Genomic DNA, 16,758 nt, shown 5'->3' on the forward strand with positions numbered 1-16,758 from the left:
AAATTCCGTCATCACTAAACTTATACTTTTTTCTTTTTTCTAATATTTGCCCGGCGTCTATTACTTAAATTTGAACTACGCATTTTTACATATATATCACAATTCACATTTTACTTGCTTTAAGACATCAACTAATTGAAAAATATTAGGACTTGGGGAGTAAAACATGCTATTCAGCTTGGAATGGAATGATTCACAAACAATAGTTGTACGCATTATAGAATTAGAAAACTCAGCCCAAATAGTTGGTGGAAATAAACTGTCAACGGTTGACATACCTACCTATGTAGGTTACATACCTAGGTATGTTGAATATTATTAGGTATGATCAATGTTACACAAATAATTAAAAACAACATAACTGTGACCTGTTCTATACAACATAAAATACGGTCAACCATCACATACGTTTCTAAGAAGTAGTCACAAAATGCATGTATACGATCATCGTTGGGTTGAATTGCCATGATTTCGTTCGTAAAACAGTCGTCTACATCATTTAGATTTAAAAATGACAGTCCAAAAAATAATTTTAAAAATAATCCGATTTCTGTTTTTTTTTTTAAATTTGTACATAAACCTACTGATTGAATTTTTCTCCATATGCTCTGTCCTAGGTGGAAACGATATCCTTTTCTTATTGTACCTATTTGGAAAAACAACTAGAAGTGCAGAATGAATAGCTAAGTTTAGAATAGCTAAGTTCAAAGTCAGCGTAAATTATTTTTGGCGATAAATTTAAGTTTAAATCGTTCATCTTCAGTAATAAATTAGTTAAAGCATCTTCATAAATTTGTTTTGTTTTTCCCGTTAATAATACAATCCGGACAAAGCCCTCTAAGAGATGGCATGCAATTCGGATAGACCCCTCCAAGAGATGGCACGCAATTTGGACATTTTTTTTTTTGCATGCAATTCGGATGCAACCAATATTCATATCTAATACAGGACGGTAGTCTGTGGTATAATTGTATAAATGTATAATATACTATACTTATCTGTGAGTGTGGCATAAATTCACTGAACTAAATACGTATACGTAACTAAATATGTATTTAGTTCAGTGCATAAATTCAAAACCAAGTTAATGATAAATAGCGCCACGAACGAATTAATGCTTTCGTGTTATCTGTGGTGATAACGTGATATCGTCTTTTTGTAAATTGTCACATGACGAAAACTGACGAAGTCTATCATTGTCCATAAATCTGTAATATGCCATTTAGGTCTAGTGTCATGAACGACTGGAACTCTGGAGGTCTGCAGCTGCTCACTGTTTAACTATTTAAAATACCTTGTACCCTTATATTTGATGATTTCACATTCATTCAGTTGTGTGGTTATTAAAAATGTAAAATGGTGTTGGAATCTTGTTCTGTCAAAAGATTACTACTGTTAATTATTTTCATCGGAGGGTAAATATATTTTGATCAGTTTATTATTTAATGAAAAAAAACTAATTCAATTTTAGCACTACATATTATTTACTTTATTTAACAACCGTAGTCAGTGGAGTTGCCAGGAATTATATATGGGGGGGGGGGCTAAGTATACAAATATAATATGTTTTTTATTTTTTTATTAATCTTGATAAAATTCTAAGGTCAACAATATAGCCCCCTTAGCCACTTCCTGGCTATACCACTGACCGTAGTTTGCAGTTGTTAAATATATATTTTACGCTCTATGTTTTGTTTTAATTTTGATCAAATCCTCTTTTTGCCTTGTCCATAGTCACTGATTTAATAATAAATTATTTAAGTTTGTAAAACAAAAATTTATTATTTTTAGGATTACTCTACTAATATTTATAAAAATTACATCTTCAAGTGCATTGTCTGGTCTTAATGCCACAATTGCAACAGAGACATCTGAAGGTGTAAAAGATCATAAAAACTCATCAAATAAATGTTGGTTGCGAGAAGAAAATACAATTCTGAAAGAGTGTCATTTGTGTTCTGACAAACTTGAATGCATAAATGCGAGTTATGTTGAAACAATTAAATGCAAAATTTCTGGACTAGCATATAGAAAGTATGTTTATACTATTAATAATCAATTTCAAACAAAGGATTAATGTTAACTTCAATAATCTAAATTTAAACAAAAAAAATGTATATATAATGAGTCAGTCTCAAACAATCAACTTACTCAACATGTTATCCTAAAAACTGCTAACAAATCAATATTATCAAATTCTCTACTAATAATTATTAATTTATAATATTTCTTCTTAGTTCTTTCGGTAGATTAAAATAAAATATAATATCATAATATTATAGAAATTGATATTAATTGTTGTATCTTCTACCAAGCATATATAACAATCTTCAGTTATAAATGTATCATATTTATTTATAAACTATTAAGGTTTGTTTTAATTTGCAGTTGCAGAAAACCAACTATAAGAACATCAGAAAAAGAATTTTGGTTATTCCAAGGCTCACAATTTGTTATTGCTGTAATCAGCTTATCTGTTATACAGTACAAAAAAAAACAGTTTCATAAAAAGTTAATGAAAAGAATACAAAAACAATTAGATTCCGTTGTATAGCAGTATACAGCTGTACATCACGTATTGTACAAATTAAAAAGTTCGTCAGTTTTTTCAATGTCTTCCTTATTTGTTAATATTATTGATTTGGATAAAACCAATGGACATATTGTATGTTCATTGCAAACATCGATTGTTTTATTTGTTTGTCGATACATCAAAGCTCCAGTTATTCTTGTAGTATCCACAAATATTGAAGACAAGCATAATATATTCAAATTCTCCATCAATGATTTAAGTTATACAGTTATATTAGAAAATGATTTACCTAGACCAGCTGCAGACTGTTTATTGCCAGTATTTCAAAGTGACAATGGATATTATTGTACTGCTGGATTTTGTTCTTCGTTACGAATGGTATATATTTACCTATTAGTAGATGGTACAACTAATGAATTTATTTTCATAGTGTAATGTATAAATATTTGTTTTAGCTTATTAAGAGTATTCAAAAAAACTGGATTTGGCTGCTTGGTTTTAGACAAAGTTGTCTATCCGCTTGTGCCGAAGTTTCATCATGGACCAAATATTGTGAAGTCCAATTGCAGGCATCAATAAAAACTTTTTTCGATTATCAAATCTCTGATGAAAATGCCACATATGAAATTCCAATACAACTTGCTCGATTTGAATGCCATCTATCACAGCCGTTGCAAATACACAATATTAATAAGCGTCTAAATGAAAAATCACTCCATCCTACTCAAAGATTTGCAGATGAGGACAATCCAACACTTTCAGATGTACTTATACTACCAAATATATATATTGCTTATGAATTGCTAGGCGAAAATACAATGAATACTTTTTTACCTTTAACTTTAAAATGGTACAAATCTATTTTGGAACGCTTAGATATTGGTAGTTATTTAGAAAATATCATTTTTGATAGAGTTAAATTGCCAAAAAATCTAATTTTGCCTGAAGTTCCATTTTATTCATTATATAAATGTGATTTACGCCGGTATAATCCACGAGCGAAAACATATGTTAAGCAAAATGTACAAGAAATAATCCAGGCATTTGATACCTTAAATATCAATATAGATTTAAGCTCTAATAATTTGTGTCCTATTGACTGGGATGAATTACCGTACGAGGTTCGTCCATCTGGTGGAGATATACCTGATAAAAGATTAATCAGAAAAACGCAACAATTGGAAAATCTTATTCAATCTACATTAAATGTATGTAAATGTAAATTCCTTACCGTGAAAATACTAACTGTTTATTTGTTATAGGTTGTTAAAGATGGTGACGTAGTAGTAGATTTTTGTTGTGGGAGTGGACATTTAGGAATTGTAATTGCTTATCTTGTACCAAATCTAACAGTAATATTGGTCGACAATAAAGAAGAGTCTTTACGAAGAGCTAGAGAGCGTGTTGAGAAGTTGGATTTAAAAAACATTATGATTGTGCATTCTAACTTGGATTATTTTAAAGCAAATTTCCAGGTAAAATTTTTTTTTTGTTTTATTACAAGTTTAATAATCCAAATTTAACATTTACTAGGTAGGTTTATGTTTGCATGGATGTGGTGTTGCTACAGATTTGGTATTAGAAAAGTGCTTACAGCAAAATGCAGCATTTGTTGTGTGTCCCTGCTGTTATGGAGGTGTCCAAGTGAGTCTGGATAACTTTAAGAATGTGCATGTTTATAAATAATGTAATAATTTTTACAGGATAATCATATTTTGGAATATCCAAGAAGTCAAGCATTGAGACAAGCTAATTTCTCATTTGAAGATTACTTAGTACTGTGCCATTGTGCAGATCAAACCCATTTTGATCCAAATTGCACAAAAACACAGCAAGGTTATACATGCATGGCGGCAGTAGATAAAGATCGTGCATCCAGAGCAATGGAAGTTGGTTATAATGTGACACTTTCAAAGTTAGAACCACCTACATGTACACCAAAAAACAATATGCTCATTGGTATCCCATCATAGAAATAAATTCAGCATTACAATAATATTTTTATTAACATTTTTAACATATCAAAACAACATTGTATAATTTGATAACTGATCTGGTTCATTATATTATGTTAAACAATTTTACTTTTCAACATTTTTCCATTTAAAATCAATGTTAATGAACAATGGTAACAACACATTATTTTAATAGTATGAATAAATAACATGCATTTTAAGTCATTTTTGTAATTATTTATAAATTGTATTAATTAAAAATGTTGCTCAGATTAAAATTAATTAAAACTAATAAATAATTTAATAGAATAAATAACAACAAAATAAAAATAAAAAGTTGGTTGATTTGATCAGGAGGAATAGAGATCAATGTTTGGTAAAATTCAAAGATATTTTTGAAATAAATTATAGTCAACAATATTAATTACTGTGACACATTAAATTGGCGAATAATAAACTATTGTACCTTAATTTTCAAATTTTACAATCGGGTAGAATTGCGGGCAATACGTGTCCACACTTTGGTATATAGTTTTTAATTATTATTTTTTTTGGTAAATATTCTTCAGAATGATGTAGTCTATGCATCACATCAGAGTCAAAATCTTTCAAATGTTTATCCAATTCATATTGTACTTCTAAATATTTTTCAGAATTATTAAACTTGCTATCTCCTTTAAATGCACAAAATAATTACAGTTATTTTCATATATTACAATTAACAGACTATGTTCAATGTTCATAGTAATTATTATTTATTAGATACATCAATAATCAATAATAGTTTACCTGGGAGTAATGTTAAGTATCCATCTTTAGTCGCGATAACCATTGGTAATATTTGTTCACATCCTTCAATACTTCTTGTGTAAGCAAAATTTGTTAATTTGGTAAATGATGTAAACTGTCTTAATCTTAATAATTCATAATATTGAGGAGTCACAAGTTTTTCATCGCCATTAACAAATCGTGATAACATTTCATCTGGTGTATTCCACTAAATATAAAAAATAATATTTGTGAGATTACCAAACATTTGAAATTTTCTATAAAATATTAACACTAAATTCAGTAAATAATCACTGTCATTTGTGATGTCTCAACACCATCAGGACTTGCATTAACTGAAGATTCAATAAAAGCAAGAAAAAATTTTGTATCAAATTTTGTCTTTAATAGTGGAGACGTTAACCAGTTACTCCACAAGTGCAAGGCACCAACATCTGGATAACAATTATTTTCACTACATAAATTGATAAAGTTAGATGCATTTTTTTGAACTAATTTTCTCCATCTGTCAATGCTATCAATTTCTAAATGATTGACAGTTGCACAATTTTCAGATTGGTCGCAGTTCATTTTTTTACACAACAGTATACCACTTTCTTCAAAAGTTTCTCTGATAGCAGTTACTCTTAGTGATAGGCATTTTGGAATAGAACCTTGCTCATTATCAGATACAAATTTAATAGCTGGGCTACCTAAGACAAATAATAATATACAATGATTTTTAGAATGTAATGAACTACTAAAGTAAGTACTAAGTATATAATAAATAAGACATACCGCTGTAGCCAATTATATTCAAATTTAAATTAGAATTTGTACAATCTGGAATAATGTCTGTCCATTCAGGAGATGAATCGGATTTCTCTGTAGTTCCTCCTGGAAAGACTGTATAATTAGGTAAGTAAGAATTGATTTCACTTCTTTTAATGCATAGTATTTTGAACGGATCTCGACAGACATTCTTCACATTGGAAGACTTTGTCAGTAGTATCACACTAGAAGCTTCTCGCCAAAAACTCATATTTAATTTGAATAGCTGTGCACAATTAAAAGTTAAAACATAATGGTGACAAAACATTTAAATTCCATGATTAAATAGCCGTCCATTTCAAACTCGATTAAACTTGAACATGTAAAATATCAATATAATTATAGTAATTTTTAATCGATTTTTGATGTGAACATTATTATTATAATTTATAATCAACTTCTTTAATTAAAACGAATTATGGTTTTACGAGGTGGTTGGAACTTGGATTTAACTATTATGCACAACTTTGCTTACTAGTATCAATATTTAAGAGGATAATGGATATCTATTATCATATTTAAATACTGATAACTGGAATAAAAACATTGGTAAATTGTAGTTGGTGGTGGGGAATGTACCTTGATAAGTATTTTTTTATCCTCCGACCAATAAAAAACAGCCAAATAACTATCAACTGATAACAAAATGTTATACTTGATATTGAAAGGAATAGAAAATTGTATAGGTAGGTACCTACTCAAATTATTCCTGTTTAGGTGATATTACTAATTAATAATTGCGTTGTTTTTAAAAACTCATAAATTTTCATAATATTGTAATTTGTAACCCTTCAATAGACTAGTACATCAGCAGTAAGTGTATTTATAATTAGGTTACAGATTGTAATTAATTTATATTGTGTTTATTATGGAATTTAATACCTAATTGATTTTTGCAAGGTGCCAAAATATGATGGACATTGGTCTTACAGATCCTTGGATCACATTAACCATTAAAGCGCCAAACCAACAAATCAATGACCACACAATAAAATGTAAACTGGATTGGTCTGTAGCAAAACTCAAAGGGTACATTCATGAAACTTATCCAAACAAACCAGTTAGTGTTTTATTTAATTTTGTTCCTAATTAAGTTGAGGTCGAAGTGAAACTATTTAAGTTCGCTAAATAAAATCTGTTTTACTTTTTTACTAGAAAACAGAAGACCAAAGGTTAATATATTCTGGTCAACTCTTAACTGACGGTGTTATTCTAAAAGATATTTTGAGACCATATGACGATGATGGACAACTCAATCGTACTGTTCATTTGGTATGTTCATCTTCATCTTGTTGTATCCCACTTAAAGGTAAATCATTTCTTTTTATATTCAATATTTAAACTAATTTATATTTATTTATATAATAATGTTTTATTGTTATCTTAATAAATTTTGATGATATTTTTAAATTAAGTACAATAATATTAATATTCATTCTCTAATTTATTTATTTATTTTGTATGGTTTTATACACTAATTAACTTGGCTAACATTTCTACAAAAATACTAAAATATAACACAAAATTAATATAAATTTGTAGGCTTAAATTATTTTTATAAATATTCAAAAAATTGATGTTGTAGAGTTAACCTTTTCCCATTTCTTAGCTCTATCAAATCCTGCTCTTCATAGTTTATTAGTGATGTCCCATGGTGGGCTCCTGGATTTCAGTTACAGCTCGTGTTCCGTTTGATCCAAGCAAATAACTGATGTATGATATTCAGCAACTCAAATCAACAATGCTGTCAGTTTATTCTGATAAAGATTATATAGTAACTAGCTGATCCTGTGCACTTTGCTGCCTGTTAAATGTATCAACTCTAGATGGCTCAAATTTTGTTCATTTTGTTTTTAATTCAATTTAATATTTGGTGTAGGGTGTTCAAAATTTCTGTTGCCCGGAATAAAATTTCTGATACAATACATTATCAGGTTATGTTTGCTTAAACCTAAATGTTAAAATCATGAATACCAGAATAGATATACTCTGTTCAAGTTAAGATTGAACTGCTCTCGCACATGCAGTCTACAGTCATTGCCGGCCGTCTGGCGCTTGCGCTAACGCTCTCACTGATGTTCAAATTGTGGCGAGGATACGGGGAAAAATATGTTTTGCTCGGCTGAGTGGTTTAATATTAAATTGAATGGAGTATTGTACTTATATTATGTTATAATACAAATTAGGTTATTTTTTTAATTGATCTTAACTCTTAAGTTATTAGCCATTAGCCACTATTAGCGTTTTGTAAGGTTGTTACGTTAGGTTGAGGAAGCGACGCCATCTGATTATTGACCTCAGAACACATTAGTGCTGGTTCCAACCTTCGAGCCACACCAGGTCCTAAATTATTACGTTTATCTGTTAGTTAGCTAGTAGGTTATATTATGTAATTTATAGTTGAACTAATTTATATAAAATGTTTGTACTAAATACAGTATTCTATCTTACTGTTATGTCAGCCGTTAGGTTTCTTTTATTATTTAATTATTTCTGGTGAATTTATTTTTTGATATTTATTATTCATAGAAAAACTTAAGAGTGAGGAAATTGTAAAAGAAATCAATGGTAAATGCCCTAAGTTGAATGAAGTTAACTATGGTGCTAGTACTTCTGGAACTAGTACCTCTGCAGATACTAATCAAGAAGCTAGTACTTTTTCAAACAATAAACAAGAAACTAAACCCACCAAAAATCAAATCCAATCTAATAATAATGTTAACCGCAGTCCATTGACACCAGAACAACTAGCTCTTGAGCAAATACTGTGGGTGAATAAAATGTATGCTGTTCAAATGGCAGAATATTGGCAATCGTAAGTATTTCAATTTTGACCAATTAATAATTATTAATTTTTCTGATTAATTAAATGTTGTGTCTTATAGAGTTGCGTCGAGTTTAGGTGCTCCTATAAAAATAAATACTCCAATTGCCGAAAATGAATCTCCTCCTCCAGATTTACCAATTAATAATAGTAATAAACATTTATAAAAATAAATTAAAATTTTAAAAACTGTATGCATGTTAATGATTTGATACTTACTTTAATATTAGATAACAACAATCAACCAGCAGACCAAAACCTTCCTGCTAATAATCCAAATATAAACATACAAGATGCTGGGCCCAATCAAGATTGGTTAGATTGGTTATATGTATCCAGTAGAGTATTTATTTTCATAAGCGTTCTCTATTTCTATTCATCACCTGGGCGTTTTCTTGTTGTTGCTGGCTTTGCACTTATATTATACTTGTAAGTTCAAAATTTGTTTTAAATTGTAAATCAAGTTTCTATTTTGAATAACACCGATCTAATATATATATATATATGTTGGATTATTTGAATGTTAAATTGACCAAATAAAAATACCATTATCTTATAGTTTTCTTAATTATTTGTAGGTACCAAAGTGGAATTTTGAGACACCTTCATGAGCATAATAGAAGGAGGTTTCAACTTGAACAACAGGAACAGCACGTTGATGACAACAGGAATTTGTCACAAGAGCAGAATGGAAATAATGAAGACACAACAGTAAGACAAAATGAACGTTTAATAACTACGTTATGGACAGTTGTTAGTACATTTTTTACTTCTCTCATACCACAACAACCGGATATAATATAAGTATTAAATAAACCATATGTAAAAGAATAACATATTAAATAAATATGTATATTTACTATTGTATTAATAATGATATAATCATATTCTTTATTCTGTTGTATTGTTAAGTTTTATTATAATTTATAACTAAGTTAAGCTTATCATTGTATTTGGGGTATTTATACAATAATACTTTATTACTATGTAATATGTATTATATTATTTAGGGACACATTGTGTTTTTCCATTAATAAAAAGTAAGTAGCACTTAGATTTGTCTGTAATTTATTCACATAATTTACACTATTTCATAAGCAAAATTAAAGGCTACACATAAATATATTTTAAACTATTACTCAAAATGTATGTTAGTGGATATTCTATATTAATTATCTATACATTTTAGAATGCTTTTATGCTATTATAATATAAATTATATTTAGTAATCATAAAATAAATACAATATAACATTTATATTACCAATATAATACAATTTATAAGACTAAATATTATGTTGCATTACTTTTGAAATATGTATTAAACTTATTGCAACTTATAAACAACATTTCTACATTTATTAATCATTGGTAATTAAGAAAATGATATCTTTTCATAAAAATAGACTATTTTACTAACAATTAATATTTTTAACAAAAACAATTTAACTATTCCACTCTTTTTTTCACCAATTTAATGATATGGTTATTTGTTTACAGTTTATAATTTATATACCTCTAGAACTTGATATGTTGGCTATTTAGTCATAGTGTATGTTCATAGTTTTACTCAACCTAATAACTAGGTTTAGGGACTTCTAGCATTTGCATACTTTTTTTAAATTATTGTTAAATATAGCAGAGTGCAAAATAAATTTGTTTCTCGATGCCACAATATCAGATCTAAAATTTGAATGTACATATTTTTGCATATTTGATAGATTTTGCAGGAAAATGCATATTTTAAAATTGTTATGCTTATTTTGCATATTTTGTCAAATTTTTCAAATTTCAAATTAAAAACTATAGATACATATAACTATATTATATGCATATTTCAACGGATCGAAAAAAAAATATATTAATACTTCCAGTAATTCCGCTAAATAGTATTTGAAAAAAAGTAATCTTCCATGTCAACTAACATTTATCAAAGCAAATTTTGAATTTTTACCTCGAGCGATAACATTTTTAGAAAAAAAAGGTACTAAGCTGTCGGATTTCTTAAAAATAATTAAAGATACAAAAAATAAACTCAGTCACTTGATTCTCAGTTTAAATTTTCAAAATTTTAAGGTAAATATTTTTTTTTCAAATTTAGTTGTTGCTTATTCAATAATAAAAGTTGTATATTTGATTAATAATTCTTAGTTATTGTTTATTATTTATTAAATATTAGATATAAATTTAGTTAAAATTTATTAAAAGTTATTAGTTAAATAACTTTTTAAAGTTAAAAGTGAAATCAACTAAGATTTAGTGGTCAATTTTTTTTTTTTTAATGCATATAAATGCATATTTCAATGATTCTAGAAGCACGTTTGCATGCATATTTGTATATTTTTTAGAGCTATAAGTCCCTAAGCCTACAGTTATAACCATACTCTCAGACTTATACTCTAATCAAGTTAAGAACCAAACTTGGCGGCAAACAATTTTTGTCAGGCAGCAGTCAGACAAACCCCGTTTGTTGCTTGTAAGCCAATAGTGTAAGAATGCTACGTCTCAGACTACGTTTCTTAATTTGAATAAAATTTAGATAAAGTTACTTACTAATTAAAACTTTTATGGTCAACAATTCAGGATTAACAAAATATACAATATATATGTGATATAAATTATTTTAATAATAATAGTACTTTTGGTTATTTATATTTTTGCAAAATGTTTTTAGCTAAATAATACTTTATTTCTAAATCTCATTGAGTTCTTGGCAAATTCATTCATCTGTATCTATTTTCAATATGTATAAGGACTTTCTAAGGTTTAAAATTACCTCAAACTAGTCACTGTAATCATGAGCACGTAACACTGTAGCAGTGTAGCTAGTATTTTTATGATTGGACATTTAAGTGGGTTACATAATATTATAAGCGTTTCTAATGCATTTTTTGGTTGTTCAGCTTCAACAAACTTTTTGTCTATGTTGTTAATTTTCCAATTACTGACATACTTGGACTACTTGCATTCAAATTGATATCAATAATTATGATGCATGACAGTAAACTACCGTAAAAAGTCACAATACCTACCAACCAAAAAGCTTCTATAGGTTATTTTCATAGAAAAAAAGTTGGGAGGAGTGGTAGGGGTTTAAACCCTTAAAATACTCCTGGCTAGTCGCTAGTGGCTACACCATTGTACATTGTTATATTAGACGAGTACTTAACCAAAATATAAAATACAAGATATTGTCTGATGAGATAAAATTGTTTTAATAAAAAATCCATACAAAACACTATAAGATCTTAAAATAGTTAAATTGATAAGCTAATGAGTAATGTTATATAAAATTAATATTCTACCATCATCTCGTCGTCTTTATGAATAATTTCTAATGATGGATATGAAACAACAAATCTTTGGGATACAACCATCATTATGGTATATTGATTAAAATCGTCTTCAAATAAAACTTCATATCCATCATAACTTGTTTTAGGAGGAGCTTTCACTAGAGCTTTGAAGAAACAAGTAGTTTGTGGATACATTGCTAAAACTATACAACAATAATTATTATAGTATTTACGAATTATGTGAATATTGAAATATATAATATTATTAAGCAATGAATTGACGTAATTTTTTGGAAACCTTCAACTTTGAATATATTTTGACTATATTCATCAATTAAGTTTAACATGGTCCATCCAAAAATTTAAAAATGTACAATAGTTAAAGTATACTAACCAAATTGATTGCAGGGAAAAAACGCATCGGGACAAGTGACTGGATCAGCTCTCATTAGTGGTAATGGCTTTACGTATATTTTTTCTAATGTGAAATTACGGTTAGTTTCTTTTACATCAATATCTTCCACTTCATATCTTCCATTTTTAAATGCAACTGCTTCTGCCACAATCCATCGCTCTTCTCCAGATTGTTTAACAAGCGCTGCCACCAAATCCCCACTCTATAACTTATGTTAGTTATACAAATGCTTTCTAACAACATACTTAACATACTTTTGCAACATATGAAGGAAGTGGCTCAATAGCACCACACAATGGAGGTGGTTGTTCGTCATGCCTTGGATGCCACACTGGCATCCGCGTCGCTGTTACTTGTAATAATTTAAGGAATGTCGAACTTCTTTGAGACTGCAGAAGTGACTAAATGTACAAATAACCTTTTAAAACTGTTTTAATTCTGATATAATTATGTACCCACTTTGATATTTTGATGACGTATGTTTCGAATTTCACGTATTATTTCCAAAATACTTCTAATTATTTCTTCTTCTCTAGCAGTTTCTATATCAGCTGATTCATAGAAACTGATTAAAGATTTCTATACATTAAACAAAACAATTAAAAAATGTAACAATTTTTCAATGAAATATTTGTAATAATTATTTTACGACTTACTTGCGATTCAGGATCAATCATGCCTTTTTTAATAACTTGTTCTTGTGTAGTATTAATTATATCAATCACAGCCTCAGTGGATGACACCGTTTGAGGTAGATTAAATATCATCTTGAATAATTTCTTTAAAATGGTCTAAAATAAATACATTTTTAACTGTTATTCAAGTGTACACTAATGCAGTTTAAAAATACATCTAAGGTAAATTATAACACAAGATGTAGTAATATGTTACATTGTTATTCGTTGTATTGATTTTTATTCTTATTTTTCAGATTTTAAAATTGATCATCGTGCCAGAGTATGACTAGGCATATAAAATATATTATCTATACTAATAATTAAAGCTAAATACTGAATAGTTTGTTTATTTGTTTGAACACTCTATTCTCTGGAACTACTGGTTCGAATTGAAAAACTATTTTTGTGTAGTATAGTCCATTTATTGAGAAAGGCTGTATAGGCTATAGTATAATCTATACTAATATTATAAATCTGAAGAGTTTGTTTGTTTGAACACGCTAATCTCAGGAATTACTGGTTCGAATTGAAAAATAATTCTTTTGTTGGATGTTTAATTTATTGAGGAAGGCCACAGGCTATATAACATAACGCTACAACCAATAGAAGCCCGGGGAGGTGCTCAAACAGATTTACCGTGGAAATGTTGGTTTATAAATGGTTGCTTTTAGTTATAGGAGAAATAATTAATAGAAATAATAATTATTTATTATTGGTTAATCGGGCAGATCAGGTACAAGCATGCATCAAATGTAATTTTTGCACATTGCCTACCAGGGTGGTTCAGTTGCACTACTGCAGTGAGTTACACCCAAAAGGAGTTGAACAATCTAAATTTTTTAAGAGTTGTCATTTTAAAGGGCCACAAAGATATTACCTGTTCATCTGAATTTTCTTTACCAGCAACAGTTGTATCAATTAGTGATTTTGTCATTGCCATACTTTGTTTCTGAAATTATTTTATTATTATAATTATTATTTATAACTACTGTAACTAAGTTTATTATATTTTAAAACAATTTAAATTTACAAGTATATCATTTTATTTAATTTAGTAATAATGGAGAACGGTTTTTTGGATTTGAAAAACATTTCTTGAAGAACCTTCTGGACCAGGGATGACAAATAAGTGGCACGCGAGAAATTTTCGATGGCACCCGAAAGACATTCATATGCCTTTATATATTTATATTCCTTGAAAGCAACAGCGCAAATTAACCAGACATAAAAAATCTTTCAAATAATATGAAGTAAAAAAACCAATCAATAAAATAATGTTCATTTTTTTAATAATTTTTTTCTACATTATTATCAATTATCATTCATTTTTCATTTATATTTTGTAAAAATGTTCTGTGTTAAGAGATATAATTAGTGGCACGACTGAATTTTTTTTTTTAATTATGTCATAAATTGGCACGTTCAATAAGTCCTATTTGCCGTCCCTGCTCTAGACTTCAGAGTCATGGGCCTATGGCACATTGCCTGTCAAGCTACCCTATCAATACACCACCGATCCTATCAAGATATTAATGTTTTTAGATGGTTTTCTTTATAAAAGTAGAAAGAAAAAATTAATTAACAAAAACATAATCTAAAACAATTTAAAAATAATGATTGATTACTTTATTGATAGATATATAGGTTTGGTAAACTAATATGAATTCGATCTAAACATTTAAATTCAATTATTGAAACGGAAACAGTACTTACTTCACAAAATTATAAAATAGTGGTTTAATTAATTCCAATATTTTGAAATTATAATGTTAGACTTGTTGTGTAACTCAATTGTACAAAGTACAAACGAGTGGGCGTTTGTCATGAAATAAACACACAAAAATTGATAGAAAATGTTATATTAAAAATATGACAATATTGACAAAATGTATTATACTATTTCGTTGTTACTCCATAGAAGATGATAAAGAAAAGGATTATAATATATTCTGTACCACGGTTTAAGATATAATATTGAATATTGATAAGTAAATAATCCGTGGTGTATACCGGGTACCACGGTTAGTATCTATCATAGAACAATATAGAAGCGAAACTCGATCAGCTGATGGGTGAAGTGTTTACCTATGATCTGAAGTCCGAACAATGAAACTGTTTCCGTAACACTGACATGATGTTATACCCGTATTGAAAAACCGTTTCCGCTTAATAGGCAGGATATTCTGCGCGGGGTCAGGTTGTTTCCACTGTTTACTTTTATCATATATTACGTATGCCACGCCGTGTTCAAGGTTACAATCGCCCGATTCGGCCAATTCACGGAGTTTCATACCCCTGGTATCTATAGAAGACTATACATACAAGTACCAGTGGTGCCAGCTTTAGAAAGAGTGGTAATCGTACAACGTCTTCAAAATTATAGTATTCACCACGGACTAAGATAGTATCTTACTATCTATCTCACTAGACATGCTTGGGCATCGGGCATTTCGGTCCCCGAGATAACGGTTGAATTTATCCCATATTCCCATGTATAAAATGGCACCGCGAAGAAATAACCCCGGAAAATTAATCCCAGTGGCGTATTTAGGAATTTGTCATGGCCCATGGGGAGGGTCAGTGACGTATTTAGGAATTTTGATAGGGGGCGGGGGGATGAAATATATTGTTGCATCTTCACCTGACGCTGGTAATTGTGGATTGGGGCGGATAAACTTAATAACAAAAACTTGTGATTGTTGAGCATGTGCTCGCAGCACTTTTATTAAAACATTGTTCTATGATTAAAACACACAGAGTTGAGTGTCAAGCATAGAGTAAAGAATATAGTGTCAAGAGAGAGCTTACAGGATAACTGATAAAAATGATAACAATCTTATCATGTATTGACATATTATCAGATTATGAATCATCTCTCTCCTTAGATAATATTTTAATATTTATAATAACAATATTTTACACACGAACTACTACATAGGACTGGACACTCCGGGCAGGGGGAGGGTGGGACACCGGTCACAAAGTTGTACGGGTATGTACGTTTGCGACTATGATGCTATCTAGTGACGTACTAGATTTACTACATTTAGAATTTTACTTTTATAAACATAATATTTATATATAGACTTATGAAATATGAAAAATTTATATATATGTAATTAAATATAATTATAAATATGTAATTTATAATTACTTATTATATTACCATGAGAATGAGACAATACTCACGTATGTCTAATCAAAAGCAAAGTTAGAAATCGCGCAAAAAAAAAAACTTTCCAAATTGGGTAGCAACATAGTAACTAGTAATACGCATTCATTTATTTAGACATAATAGTGAATATAAAAGTTTGGCCGTGATTTTAAATTTTTGAATTTTTAATCGTTTTTCAGTTATCACTTGTGACTAATCACGACTTATCACATAAAATAATTTACACAGCACAGTATAAAAAATGCCACCAGAGAGCAGCTACATAGCAAGCGTACGACCACCGTA

General features: G+C 28.9%; 5 protein-coding genes across 5 annotated transcripts; 3 read left to right on the forward strand and 2 right to left on the reverse strand.

The window, feature by feature from the left end:
* The first annotated feature begins 1,153 nt into the window (after positions 1-1,153).
* Gstcd (glutathione S-transferase, C-terminal domain containing) lies at positions 1,154-4,818 on the forward strand. The gene is made up of 7 exons (NM_001206468.1): positions 1,154-1,415; positions 1,792-2,034; positions 2,389-2,911; positions 2,989-3,741; positions 3,796-4,008; positions 4,067-4,177; positions 4,237-4,818. The coding sequence occupies exons 3-7, from the start codon at positions 2,612-2,614 to the stop codon at positions 4,504-4,506; spliced, it is 1,647 nt and encodes a 548-aa protein (NP_001193397.1). The 5' UTR covers positions 1,154-1,415; positions 1,792-2,034; positions 2,389-2,611; the 3' UTR covers positions 4,507-4,818.
* Jtb (jumping translocation breakpoint protein) lies at positions 1,154-4,818 on the forward strand. The gene is made up of 7 exons (NM_001206469.1): positions 1,154-1,415; positions 1,792-2,034; positions 2,389-2,911; positions 2,989-3,741; positions 3,796-4,008; positions 4,067-4,177; positions 4,237-4,818. The coding sequence occupies exons 1-3, from the start codon at positions 1,357-1,359 to the stop codon at positions 2,552-2,554; spliced, it is 468 nt and encodes a 155-aa protein (NP_001193398.1). The 5' UTR covers positions 1,154-1,356; the 3' UTR covers positions 2,555-2,911; positions 2,989-3,741; positions 3,796-4,008; positions 4,067-4,177; positions 4,237-4,818.
* On the reverse strand, positions 4,515-6,566 carry LOC100163513 (nucleoside diphosphate-linked moiety X motif 19). The gene is made up of 4 exons (XM_001950798.5): positions 6,055-6,566; positions 5,572-5,969; positions 5,278-5,485; positions 4,515-5,162 (listed from the first exon to the last, which is right to left on the reverse strand). Exons 1-4 carry the CDS (start codon positions 6,353-6,355, stop codon positions 4,963-4,965), a joined length of 1,107 nt encoding a protein of 368 aa, XP_001950833.2. The 5' UTR covers positions 6,356-6,566; the 3' UTR covers positions 4,515-4,962.
* A 175-nt stretch (positions 6,567-6,741) lies between these two features.
* On the forward strand, positions 6,742-10,201 carry LOC100165580 (homocysteine-responsive endoplasmic reticulum-resident ubiquitin-like domain member 2 protein). Its single transcript, XM_001950766.5, has 7 exons — positions 6,742-6,900; positions 6,988-7,147; positions 7,243-7,396; positions 8,617-8,902; positions 8,973-9,061; positions 9,142-9,340; positions 9,490-10,201. Exons 2-7 carry the CDS (start codon positions 6,998-7,000, stop codon positions 9,713-9,715), a joined length of 1,104 nt encoding a protein of 367 aa, XP_001950801.2. The 5' UTR covers positions 6,742-6,900; positions 6,988-6,997; the 3' UTR covers positions 9,716-10,201.
* A 1,903-nt stretch (positions 10,202-12,104) lies between these two features.
* Positions 12,105-15,136, reverse strand: LOC100160764 (SAGA-associated factor 29). Its single transcript, NM_001326629.1, is given in 7 exon segments — positions 12,105-12,409; positions 12,601-12,823; positions 12,876-13,022; positions 13,081-13,200; positions 13,278-13,412; positions 14,176-14,247; positions 15,012-15,136. Coding segments are annotated over 6 exon segments (894 nt in total). The 5' UTR covers positions 14,239-14,247; positions 15,012-15,136; the 3' UTR covers positions 12,105-12,203.
* Positions 15,137-16,758: the final 1,622 nt, after the last annotated feature.

This window comes from Acyrthosiphon pisum, chromosome A1 (genome assembly GCF_005508785.2).
Source record: "Acyrthosiphon pisum isolate AL4f chromosome A1, pea_aphid_22Mar2018_4r6ur, whole genome shotgun sequence".
Classification (NCBI taxonomy): Eukaryota; Metazoa; Arthropoda; class Insecta; order Hemiptera; family Aphididae; genus Acyrthosiphon; species Acyrthosiphon pisum.